General features: G+C 32.5%; 2 protein-coding genes across 2 annotated transcripts in view; both read right to left on the reverse strand.

Annotated features, from left to right (window-relative positions):
• Window positions 1-2290, reverse strand: part of LOC108555335 (inositol polyphosphate 5-phosphatase K) — an 11610-nt gene extending 9320 nt beyond the window's left edge. The window contains exons 1-5 of the mRNA XM_017910922.1: window positions 2213-2290; window positions 848-971; window positions 481-597; window positions 338-415; window positions 64-212 (exon numbers count right to left, since the gene is read on the reverse strand). Of these exons, the coding sequence (XP_017766411.1) occupies window positions 64-212; window positions 338-415; window positions 481-597; window positions 848-873 (370 nt within the window). The 5' untranslated portion in view covers window positions 874-971; window positions 2213-2290. The remainder of the gene's footprint in view (window positions 1-63; window positions 213-337; window positions 416-480; window positions 598-847; window positions 972-2212) is intronic.
• A 1179-nt stretch (window positions 2291-3469) lies between these two features.
• The window catches only part of LOC108555330 (uncharacterized), a 10884-nt gene continuing 587 nt past the window's right edge, over window positions 3470-13766 (reverse strand). The window contains exons 2-6 of the mRNA XM_017910909.1: window positions 10333-10566; window positions 8894-9051; window positions 7763-8163; window positions 6972-7049; window positions 3470-3691 (exon numbers count right to left, since the gene is read on the reverse strand). Coding sequence (XP_017766398.1) covers window positions 3549-3691; window positions 6972-7049; window positions 7763-8163; window positions 8894-9051; window positions 10333-10566 — 1014 coding nt within the window. The 3' untranslated portion in view covers window positions 3470-3548. The remainder of the gene's footprint in view (window positions 3692-6971; window positions 7050-7762; window positions 8164-8893; window positions 9052-10332; window positions 10567-13766) is intronic.

Genomic DNA, 13766 nt, shown 5'->3' on the forward strand with positions numbered 1-13766 from the left:
TACAAATAATATATTTTATTAAAAAATTAAGAAGGAATTCTATACAAATAAAATTTCTTCTTACCCACATGCCTCCACATCCTGTTCGTGTATATTGAGTCTCTATTAGTCTTAAATGTGTAATGTGTTTTCTTAAACAAAAGAAATTTAAAACAAGACCCTGTAAACGTTGAGTACGTATTTTTACATAATCATATTTCTTCAATACTTCTCTGTAAAAAATGTTAAATAATAAAACTCTTTATTAAGTTAATATACAAATTAATAATTTTCCATAATTTAATTATTAACTTATATACGTAGTTAAATTTGCTATTGTAATATCTGCTATCCATACCTAAAAGCTTTAGTCCATGGATCTTCGAAAAATATGTCCATTACCATATTCTGTGGTTGAGCTTTAACTTCTTGTAATCTAATATAATTTATAAAATAAATTATTTTATATGCAAAACACAAGTTTATATAAATTACACATACCCAATAAAATATAAGTCTGGCAATGTTTTTGATTTGTTAACATGACTGAGATCAAGAAGATCATGTAAATCCTGATCTGGATATTTTGTTGCCACATTCCATGTGACAAAATAGATTCTACAATATGTAACATATAATTTGGTATTATTAAAATTACTTATACATATAGAATATAATTTTCTATCTATAAATAATGGAATGACTAAAATATAAAATAGGAATATATTCTTAATTTGTTATTAAATTTTTAATTTATAAATCAAACATAGAACATAAGGTGTGAAGGTTTAATATATAATCATAAAAAATGTTAAATAAGAAAAGAATATATGGATTAAAAAATACATACTATAAAACATTCACTCACCTAAGATATTTTAATTTTTCAGCCATTTCTAATACAGTACAATTTTAGAAAGATATCACAAAAGTTTAATCTAACTTTGTTAGCATCTGGAATCAGGTTATATACTAAAGTATGCAATGTCCTCCTGCATAGAAAAGTAAGTTAAAAAATAGTACAAAAATTGTTAATGACCGGATAAGTAATTTTCTTGTTTTAAATTTTTATTTAAATATTGTTAATTGGTGCTTCAAGAAACATTTCACAGAAATCGCGTTACTTTTCTGATAGAATGCATCAAAACAATTGTATTAATTGTAAGACCCATACCGTTAACAGCTGTAAAGAAAGCAATCTCCCCTCTACTAAAGTCATCCATGTGACGTCAAGAAACTAACCTGTCATTTACTGTCACCGTGTGTACTACGTATAGTACACGTAGAATACTATATTAAAATTCTATTTACCTAAACTTCATTTATAAAACAAAACTTCAACCTCTGAACTTTCGTTGAGCTTCTGTTATCTACATTATTACTACTTTACTTGAATATTTACGGTAACTGATATTCAAACGTATTAAAAGTAACACAGTTATATCTCATAATCAATTTCTTGTATATATCGTAAATAAACCTTGCAACATTTGTAACTCAATTAAAATAATATAACGTACAGAATAAAACTATACTTATTTTATTCGAAAAATTTCGAATCTTAAGAGATTGAAAACTGGCAAGACAACTTTTCTGTTTAAAGAATATAATACTGAAAAATTAATAATAAGAAACATAAAAAGAAATAAATGAAAACAATCTGACATTAATATCAAATATAAGTGGTAATAAAGTACAAGTATAAAAAAAATGTTAAGTACGAAAAAGGGAATTTTAAGTTGTAATATAAATTTAGTTTTTACGCGTTCTCAAAATTCCCTCTAGTGAATTAGTTTTTTACAAACAACTTTTGCAGAAAACAAGTGCGTGTAGTTATTTTAAAATTATTAATGATTAGTTAAGAAATTTAAGAAATGCCATGGAATATATTTGTTACATATTCCCAATTCTGGTTATTAAATACAACCATTAAATAGTTCGAACATACATTCAGTAATGTTCTTAAAACAAAAATTAAGGAAACACATATTTACAACGATTTTACATGAATTTAATCGATTTTCTATATAATCAATGAGAAATGCATTTTTTTCTTCACAAAATAAATAAATTAATTCATCAAATATTACGAAATTATAAATTTGATATTCATTTATAAAATGTAAAATATTTATATAAATAGAAGCATAAGGAAATAATTGAATGTACTTATCGAGACTTCAAATATTTGTACGTAAATTATAGATAGTAAAGAAAATCGCTGAGCTCTTACTATATGAACGCTCCAGTTACATGAACCGTTTTGTCCTCTGACGGGTTCAGGTAAATGGAATTCTACTGTACTACGTAGTATGTATTGCATCTATGGACAGTAGCGTAGTAAGTTTGAATAATACCTGAACCTTTTCGAAGGATATTGTGTATCCTGTTTAAAAAAATAATATCAAAATAAAAATTGTTATAGATATAAAATACAATTTTTTAATCTTATAGCTTAAAATAAGTTCCGACAACTTCAATAACAAATGAAGCAATCGAATTTACTCGATGCAATATTAAAGATTCTTATCAAATACTAAATAAATTAAATAGTGATATTGAAAATATAGATACCTGAAATCTTTTAAATTTTACTTCAAGAGTTTAAATGCTATGTTTTTGAATAATTTTTAAGCATGGTTAATGAAATGAATTTTTTAAATTTACGGGAATGGAAATGCACTATTCACTATAATGTGTCTTCTGAAACTAATTGCTTATCGACAAAAAAACTTGTTGCAAAGGTAATAATCATTGCGAATGACTCACTGATAGGTAAGATACGGAGAAATACTTTCTTCATTGTTATTTAACTTTATAGAGAATTAACTAACTATAAAGAATTAATTAATTAACTAACCTGGATAGATTGACATTTCTTTAATATGCTTGTCAAATTTGTAAAAATTCAATCATTAATTACTATGTATTATTTTAAAGTAGTAATATAACGCACAATCATCCTACATATATAAAATTATCATTTAAAAAGTACTAAATAAAATAAATAAATATTTTGATACCACAAAACCAATCTTTTAAATTACATAAAAAATTAGTGTCTAAAACATAGTTTCAGATATAAATACAAAGAATAAAATCACATGCATAGCCTGTTTGTCTGCTTTCAATTATAAAGAAACACATTAATCTTAATACATCTTCAAAACAATTGTTAAACCGTCATCGATAAGCCGGTAAATGTATTATCTATGTATCTTCTCACGGGTATTACTGAAATCTCAATAATTATGAATTAATGATGGAAAGAAGAAGAAGAAAACATATAAAAAATGAATCGTACCTTTATTATAATTTCTCGCGAAATTCGCCTCCGGTTACTATAGTTTGATTTGTTATCGAAATAATCGAGCGTAACCAACGCAGTGAGAAGCTAATTAAAAGAGAATCTCGAACAACGACTCGCACGTATTATTATTTACAATAACAAGACAAACGAACAGAAAACGAAGTTCGTTGTTTCGTCGTTATCTAATCTAAGAATGTAGAAGAAGCAGTTCTTTTATTGAATTCACGGACTTCCATTCGAAACCGTTTCTGGGGAATTATCAATACATCATCCCAGGATGAGCTGCTCGCTGGAAGAATACGTTCGGATTGGCTGATAGAGTCGTATACAAATTTCCCGCGTCTTCTGGCCTCAAATACATGCCTGGTGGTAAGACGAACGTCTCCATTGGACCGTGAACATCTGAAAAGCATATTTGATTTCAATTAATCAGCTCAATATAAGACTTCATAATTATTCATAATTACGTATGGGTTATATCTGGATGCAGCTGAAGATATTGTATAATAGGTATTATAAACAAGATATGATTCCTTATGCACATAAAGATGAATTAGAAGTGTAAAATAAAATTGCTTCATTTAAGGTTAAGAATTCGCTCTGTATAATGTTACACCTAACCTGACATGTTTGCATACATTTTGTACATATATGAAATCTAAAGCTATAATTTATAATGAAGATATTGGTTTATTGTGATTACCATAAAGTGCTATAAAGAATAAAGATTATAAAAACAGAAGACCTAAAAGAAGCAGTATTCAATCGTTAAATGTTAAAACCAACAGTTTCTTACGAGAGAAATTCATAAATTATCAGAGAGATAGAGTGTAGTTCGAGTAAGCAGCGGGTAGTATGTTATTGATTTATAAATACAGTAAGTTCCATTTTATGTTTTAAAAGTACATATGTACATGTATCAGCAAAATGTACGCCTAACGAATTTTCAAATTCGATTTCTTTCAAAACTAAGTCTTGTATGAAAAGATTTTATTCTATAATTTTTTATTTATTTTTTAATTAATAATTAATTAATAATTTTGTATTAATATTATATTTATCACTTTTTATCCATTTGTATAATTCATTGAGTATTCTATCCAAGACTTCGTCTACCGTTATTTTTAAGTTTTCTTATAAACTTTCTGGATGATTATAAAAATAGTTTCTTAATTTCACTGAATACTTGGTAGTATGTTTGTATCTCTTTCAAAAATGATAAGTATATAATTGTAAATTAGTGTACGGTTTATCCATAAATATTTTTTCATATAGTAATGCGATAAAAATTTTGGTACTATTTAAATGTTGTAACGAAAATTTATAATTAGGTGATAATATTTTATCTATATTTATGCCTTATTGAAACCCGTTATTAATATCCGGAAACGAAAACGCCGTACATCCGTTTATTTTTCCGGCCGTGTTAAGCAGTAGAGCGTAATTTTAATAACTGTATTCATTTGGAGTTATTTACAGATACTTTAATTTAATTTTATATATATTTTTATATTTTATAATTAACTTTATTTTTCACAAATATCTATTTTTATTTTATTATATACTTATATGTTATTGATTATTCCTATTTCATTAATTTAATTACACATCTCTAGTCTAACTGTATAAATTAACTATTGTGCTAATTTATCGCTAGGTATTAATACAAGAATACCCGATAAGTAATAAAAATATAGGAAAGAATCATTAATAAATTTAATTAAAATATAACAAAATTAATGACTTTTAGTACAATTTCTTATGCTTCTTGTACGTATATATTAAACATTAAAATACTCCTGAAAAGTATTTGTCAAATTTCCTATATTAATAATAACACGTAATTCTAAATTGTATTAATTTTAAGTTATTTGATTTGCGTTTTAAAAGTACTGTAGTTTTACGAAGTTTGTGTACATTTTTAAGGAGATTACGTGTGAAGTACTGACACAGAATCTCCATTAAACAGAGATTGTCCAATAAACGTAACCGCATTTCAAAGTGGGTCACACCTGTCACATTGCTTGCAGACTTATGATTATTCGAAAGTTTCCTGTTACGGAAGGGTAATTTCATTATCTTTGGTATCGGATCACTATGGTGAGACAACGAAAACCGGATGAAATCGGCCAATGACTCTCAACAAGAATCCTATTTTTGGAATTGACTCTGGAACTTCCCAGAAACTTCAAACGGTAGCGGAACGCTATAATTTTTATGTCACGTTACTAAGCTACACTTAACCTAACGCAAGAGGGTAGAAGGCGAGTAGCATGATAATAAAGACGATGCTTCGCACGAAAGTTTAAAGTTAAATGTTACTGAAAGTTAACACTGCCATCTGCCATCTGTTATCGGTAACACCGATTTATGCACTTCTATCAAAAAAGAATGAGATGCCGTTACGTGATTAGTTTCTTAAGGGACACAATCAAACAGAAGAATGTTGGCAGCAAAATCTCAATTGAACTTTTTACACACGAGCAACTAATGTATAAACTTAATCGGAAGGTCATAAAACGATGCGACTGGATATTATGATAACTACAACCGGTGTCATAAACGAGCGGATGGTTTATGCCTGGCAGGCTAGTGACCTCTGCCTCGCAATATGTAGTATAATCCACGCCCTACTCATAATAATGGGCATTACGGTAAAGAGATGTATTACGAAGCTAACACGCTTACTTCAAACGTTTTCCTTTTAAAAAGAGATATTATTGAGCAACTTAAGTTTCCTCTCTTAAAAAACCATATTTTATATATGTAATATGCTGAGAATTGCAGCGCGAAGATAGAATTGCACTTATCAAATGTGAAAATAGACTTAGATAAATAGCCATATTTGAAGTTATCTTGATCGACTAAATAATTCTGATCGATATTTGTGATGATTTCTTTTCGACGTTCATGGTCCAATAATATTTACTAAGAAACGTTGGATGGCTATTATTAACCAGGAGAGGCGAGAATTTGTTTTTTTCTGCGTTGAAAAAGTTTGATCAGCCACCAACAACAGGTCACCGATTAACTAGCGTCGTCTGATCTAACGGGATTTGTTTCCCCTTCCAGTTTAATCCTCGGAGAAGCGCTTGACCTCCGCCTCGAAACTTTCTCCCTCTCCACCTTTCCAGTAAGAGGTTTTTCCTCCCTTTCGTTCGTTCCTCGAGGTGAAGGTCGCCGGAGGCGACGCCGTAACGGAGGAAAAGTTTGGAAGGGGAATTTATCGAGAAAACGAACTCAGGTATTTCCGGGACTACTGTAATAACCGTGCTATTTTTGTTCCTTGATTACGTCTCGATACTGAAATTATCATTTTGTACTCCGTACATATGGCTTCAATGAAAAATATATTCGCCGACTTGACGCTAATTCCATTACATATGATAATGAATTTTCCGTTCAATTAGTAGTAACTTATTATCAAGATGCTTTTAAGCTTACAAATCTTGAATAACATCAGAAAAATGGATTTTCTAATTTTTTTGAGTTAACATTAGTTTCCTTCTTCCTGAAGATTTCTCTAATTAAATAAATAAATTTTATTCTGTTAATTCAATTGCGTATGTTTTGCTGCATTTCCTGTAACAACTAACGTTCTGTAACTAAAATAATGTATCTTAGACTGTTATAAACGAAAATGCTGATATTTTACAACCAGCTAATTTCTGAAGTCACTTACCGTCGGAGTATATGGGGCTTCCACCATGCCTGCAGGCAGTGCATCCAGGTATAGCGGATGAAACTAATGCCACACGATCTGCAATTCAAAACGCATCAATAACAGACAATTATACTAATGTTAAAGACATTAACATTTAGCGTTAGTTGATTTCATGAAATTAAAAAAAATCTCAGTCGATAAGATAACAACGTCCGTTTTGTTGTAAACAGTATAGCATTTAACACCATTTGCACAAGAAAAATTTCAATTAAACATTTTTACTTTTCAATATTTCATCGTAACGTACACAATAGTTATCCGGTATTAATTAAACTTTAATTAACCATTTCCTTTCTCCGTATACAGTTTCACGATTCGTATGGATAAAACATGACGAACACGCTGACACCGTGTGAAGTAATCGAATCGAAACGAGAATCGAGAAAACCATGATAAGTGGCAGATGCGAGCACGAAAACGCGTGAGAAATTTTGCTCGGTCGATAAAAGAAGTACAGTGAAATCACTGCGCGCTGCATAATTCTGACATCTGGGAAGTATCATTTTCATGAGTACTATCCAACGTAAAAGAGCTAAAAACATAGAGGCATAAGAAACTGGCTGTTGCAGAAAAATTCAACGACGTGACTTTCAAACAGGTAACCACAAAATTTTTTCTTAATTAACAATTACCAGATTCGATACAGTGACGAGGTGTTAATAAGTTACTCAACGGTAATACTTTAATTGCTGTAAAATGTGTGCAATTAAACACGTAATAAGCGAAAGAATAAACAACCGTGAACGTACCACCACTGTGATAGTGCATCTTTCTCTTTAGAGAAGCTTCGGCTGGTTTAAAGTGGAAGAAGGAAGGCGAGTAACCGCTGCCAGGAAGCGAGCTCAGAGCATCGTCTCGATCACGAATCACCGTTGCGGAAGCCTCTCGGCCGAGGGCAGCTAACTGCCGACCCTTCGGCAGGAACATCGTCAGGAACACGAGAAGGGAAGTAGTCAATAAACCATAAGCTAGCCAGGCCTCTCTGTCACTCTCTGTCGAGGCAGCCACTGAACCGATCGCGCTCGATATCCAAATCGGAAGCGATAAACCAACAGCCAGGCCAATAAATGCTGCTTCCCGGTTGTTGTCTCGGACGCCGCGTGCTCGGACTGCTAAACAAGCTACCGCAACGAGCAGCGCGCCCGGATACCTGAAAACGAATCGTTCCATCTTCAGTGTAACGTTCCCAAGATTTTCTACTGGATTCAAAGTTTGGAAAATTATATCTATTACAGAGTGGATTGTAATGTTACAAATTATGTAGGTTTGAAAGGTTTACCTTTTTATTGGTTATAGGTATTTTTAATATTGGATAAATTATGATTTTTAAATTGTAAATTTTTAGCTAAGTTTGTAAAGTTAATATAAATAATGATAAGAGTAAAATTGATATTAATATAATAATACAAGTAAAATTGAGAATTAAAAATTTATCAGTTATGTACTGAATGTACTGATTTGAATGTAAATGTATGGAGCAATTTGTGGATTAGAAATTAATATTCTAAAATACCAATGTTTGAAGTTCAGATGAACAGAATGTTCAAGAACGCAACAAACATTAATATTATACAGAATATTAATAACTTGCTATATTATTACAGTTCTAAAATCAAACAATGTAACAAATCATTTCAAAAGCAATGCAACATAAATATGTGTATATGTATTTAAAATTATTTTAAAATATAAGCAAACTTAATGATTTGTGATGAATGTTTCTGAAATTTAATATTGTCGCATAACTGTATTGTTAAACACTGCAGCCAGCAATAGATATAATAGTACATAAAGTAAATTTCATTTCAGCTTGCAGCAACTGCCTTTTCCTCTAAACCGAAAAATATTGCCGATGGAAGGTTTACATTTCAAAAGTTTACCCGAGGGAAGCCACTATCTGTCCAAGAGGAGTTTTGCAACAGGACATTGGAGAGTTTTGTCCTGTATTTTGTACCTGGACCACCGTGGGTGGTTCGCCGTAAAACCATTGTCCAATGATAGCTACCTGCACGAGCACGGCGAATCCCAATACCAGTCCCTGTAACACAGTGAAGGAACGTACGCCATATATTAATGTCCACGTATATACATAATCATAAGCTGCGTTTCAATGCGGTCTTGAAAAAAATTCATTCAATGGTCGTCGAGTTTTGATCGATTAACGATAGAACGCTGTAATTATTATGATGGCATTCTTAATTAACATTCTTAACGCTTGTCCGTCGTGCTATAATTCATTGGTGAACAAGCAGTTCCTTATGATGGCCAAGGGGTTCTATTAAACGAACGTGATTATAAATGAAGAATTATTAGACGAGCAAAACGGATACGTATGATTTTTCTAACAAGTTATTTCATAAACTGGTTTCAGCTCTTATCGTCGCTTCCTTTAATGCATATAATCACACCTACTGATGACAAGCAATAAAAGAAAACCCGTTGAATCCGTTACGCGGGGCAGAAAATGTCGGAGATATTAATGTTATTCAACGAACGGCAAGGCATGCTTAACGACCACAACAGCTGCACTTACTGCTATTAGTAGCGGGCGTTACTACTGCGTTACTTTTCATTCAGATCCCGTCCCGCACGTACAAATAGTCGATCGAGATCGACATCCGGATCTCCGACACAGCGAAATAAGAAAAATCCTTCGTGCATCCTTCGTGAGAGTTGTTCCACGAGTTTCTGCGAGCCGTTTTCTAAAGCCGTATTCACACCGGCTAGGCAAGAACTTTCGATTGTGTTTCGATTACCTGACTGTCAGACGTGCACGATGAATGGCTTAAAACGTTCAACGATAAGGAACGTTGTATGGATCATCGAATGGTGGAATGCAGCGTCGCACAGAAATAAGGAAACGTGACTTTCATTTGTTGGAAACGATGCATAAGTTTCGATAACCGCGAACCAGAATAGAAATAGCAATTTTCATGCTTCCTTTTCATACTTCTCCCTTTTTTATCTGCATAATGACCTATGTAATTACTTCACTCGTTTTTTCGTAATGTATCCCATTTTATACTTGAAAATGAGGGAGCATCGTCTTAAATATCTGGTTCGATTCGTGAAACCGTGACCTTTACTCTAAAAGCTCCATTCTGTTTACAAATTGCTGAATAGTAATAGCAAATCAATTGTTAAACCTCACGAATGAGAAACGAGGAACGTTTTGTTGTATTTAATTTAAAATCTCAGATTTAGGAAACGCAATGTATAACCCGAGTACTGTTTAACTGATTTATAGTGCTCTACAAAGTATCCTCTGTAACATGATAGGTTAATATTGTAACACGATATCCTGACATAGGAAACTTACTTGATAAGGTGCTGGTAGATAAACTCCGCTGTTTAACGAAAGCAGGAACACACATTTAACCAACAGGGCTGCAAATACAAGAGCAGCAGGTAAACCGACTAATCGAAATGCAGCACAGGACAGAGGGTTTTGACTGAGGGAGGCTGCTGCTGAGAGTCCTGCCAGGAGGAAGAGGCCTAAGAGTAGAGCTTGTCCCAGAAATAAATGTCGTCTGTTTGGCGCGGTTACCCTTGCCTGAAAATTATCATAAAGTTTTCCATTTTTACACACATTTTTATGATAAAAACAACACTTATGTTAACCATTTATCCAATTATAATTGGCAAGTGATATCTAAACGACGAACTAGCAAATTTCCAATCGTTTTTAAATGTAAGTTTTAATAAATAATTTAAAGTATGGAATAAAATCGTGGAAATGTGGTTGCGAAAATATAATTCAAACTGTTCACGATCCTCCATAAAAGGAACTCTGGGAAAATAATGTACACGATGGCGTTTCACACGAGAACATCAGCATGCTCTAATTTTTTTTTACGCAGCTAGGAAAATCTCGATATGGCAATCAGAAAGTAACTCTACGTGCGTTTTCAAGGCTAAATCTCGTTCTTAGTTCCCTGCGTTTGTTCTATTAATTTCAGATAAGCTAGAGAGGGAGGTTAAGAACTGTTGCATGTCGAACTGTTCACAGAGTGGATCGTTACGTGCGATATAATCATAAGAGGATTAAGGATAATTACGAGGATTAATTTCTCTAATTAGAATAACTAATAAAGCAGTCATATGTGCTTAGCTCTTAGAATAAACATAGAATAAGCATAGAAAACCTGGCTAATAAATTACGATTTAACAGGTTTGCCAGTCATATAGACAAATTGATTGCTTGTTTAATACCGTGCATATGTCAAACCTCATCTACTAGATTTTATTAAACTAATTAGTCTTATTACCCGCTAATATCGTCGTTTGATATTCTTTCATATAAATTATTGATCTATCTTGTTCGTATGAATAACTAGATAATCACAAATTAGCTCTAATAGCAGTTTTCTAATACTTCCAATAATACGTACAGTTAGATACAAAAGTGTTCGATTACGTACAATTTAGTTTTTCTATACCAGTAATTTGTCAACCTTTTTATCATGTGATCCAAAATATTTGTTTGAAATAATACCAGGACTCAGTTATTTATAACCTAAAATTTTGGAAAATACGTGGTAGACTGGATTTACCATATATTATACAAATATACGTGTAAATAAATTTGTAGCAACTTTTACACGTGAAAAGTGACATTCGATACATTTTACATACCTCGTATTAAATGCTTCGAATTCGTGGCAAAATGTAAGACCAAAAATTTTCAATTTCATAACCTATTAAAAATTCAACATGGCCCATAGCTGCTCTAGCGTAATAACGCATATATCGTGTTCATTAAATTCGATCAAAATGCAGAATATTTAAAGTTAAATTATACATATACCAGTATTACCAGAATACTTTTGTCATTGACTGTATACGAGTCGAAACGGACTTAACTCGCACCTGAACAGCACCGACCCCTAATATATTCATGTCCAATAAAGAAATTCGATGTGACATATAATCCATACGTTTATACCAATATTTTATGCCTCGTTTATAATAATAGGAAATGAAAGAAAAAAGTGGAAGCCATAACCTGGCCAGAAAATATTCGATCAAGGACACCCTTCTGCCCCGTATTGCACTTTAGATTCAAGAAGATGGTAATTAAGTACAAAATACTTGGCGCCGTAATGGCGCTATTAAAGTTAGTATAAACATGAAATTTGCTATCAAAGGCTTTCCTGGCGGCTCCCTGTTCAATGGAGTGTATCGATACGAGCAGACGACACGGCCAGGAGAAATAAGTAGTCGACATGCAAACTAGGCCTAGGTCTCGGCGAAATTGCGAGCGTGCTGGTTATTGGAGCTTGTCGAAGTATGAACGAAAACAATTACCATAAATTCCCGTACACGCTTCCAGGTATACCGTCGAGTGAAAAATAGATAAAGATTCCTTTCTAAGCTCTATTAATCCGGTGCTTCCTCAAATCTCAATTATGGATGCCTATACGACCGCGAAAACGCGTTTCGTACCATTGCACGCGATCGGTTCGATTGGTAACGAGCTCTTCCCGCTTTTTCTTAACGCCTGTCAAACGAGACGTCGTCTTTGCGCTCCACTTCCGGCGATAAAACAGTCGCGTTATAAATTCCATGTCACTACGGCCCCGCCATTTGCATTTTAAAATAATGTCCCCGCGACGCCACTTTCACGAGGGACATCGAATCATTTTTTAGGAATATTCTTGCACTTTTGTTTCAGCGCCATATAATTTTACGCCGATAAAATATCGAAACGCGAAGGGAATAAATTTTCTTTTCAGACGAATTCGGTGTAGCACTGATCTGCATAAAATATAAAACTTTCGGTGTAGTTGATTCATAAATTTGAAAGTGGCGTTAATTTACTTGCTTCTTTTTATATGTGGCGGTAATATTATATCGAGTTTACGTAGAAACTTGAGAATTTATAACCAATCTTTTTACCCTTTTACCTTTTAGCCAATTTTCTTGTACTTCTCCTACAGGACTGTGTAATTTTATACTCGTAAAATATTAAAACGTGGAACGAATAAATTTTCTTTTTAGCTAAATTGGTATGTAACTTGTTTGCGTAAGATTTGTAACATTTTATATAGTTGATTCATAAATTTGGAATAGACGTTAATTTACTCGTCTTTTTCATAACGCAGTAGTACCATATCGAGTTCAGGCAGGAACTGGAGAATTTATTACCAACCTTATTACTCTTTTGCTCTTAACCCAACTTTCTTGTAGTTTCGTTAGAACACTGTGTAATTTTGCACTCATAAAATATTCAAACGCGAAACGAATAAATTTCCTTTTCAAACAAACTTGATCTACGACTGATTCGCATACAATTAAAAACTCGCCATATAATTAATTTATAAATTTGAAGCTGATATTAACTTACTCCTTCATAATTCAGCAGTGTTATATGAAATTTACTTAGAAACTTGGGAATTTATGTTAACCTTTCAACTTCTAGGGAATACAACCTAATAATTACATATCGTGTGTTCTATTATTACACATCTTGCACCACACACCTTCCCCGCAAGTTCGAATATTATACTCTTGCTTGCAACGTTCCATTGTTTCTATTAGCAGTTCATTTGCTTTCAACACGAGCAATTAGAAATTCTTCCCGCTTCCCCCGTTTTAGTTAGAAACATAAAACCAACGAAACCGAAAGAACGTAACCTCTTTGCAACCATTACGCCCATGTTACCCGGCTATGACGCAACACGATAATTACATAACCTATCCATCCGCGATAACGCGAGAGATGACGTTACTCGATGAACAAAATTCGGCATT

The sequence above is a fragment of the Eufriesea mexicana genome, unplaced genomic scaffold (genome assembly GCF_001483705.2).
Source record: "Eufriesea mexicana isolate 0111107269 unplaced genomic scaffold, ASM148370v2 scaffold474474847, whole genome shotgun sequence".
Taxonomy (NCBI): domain Eukaryota; kingdom Metazoa; phylum Arthropoda; class Insecta; order Hymenoptera; family Apidae; genus Eufriesea; species Eufriesea mexicana.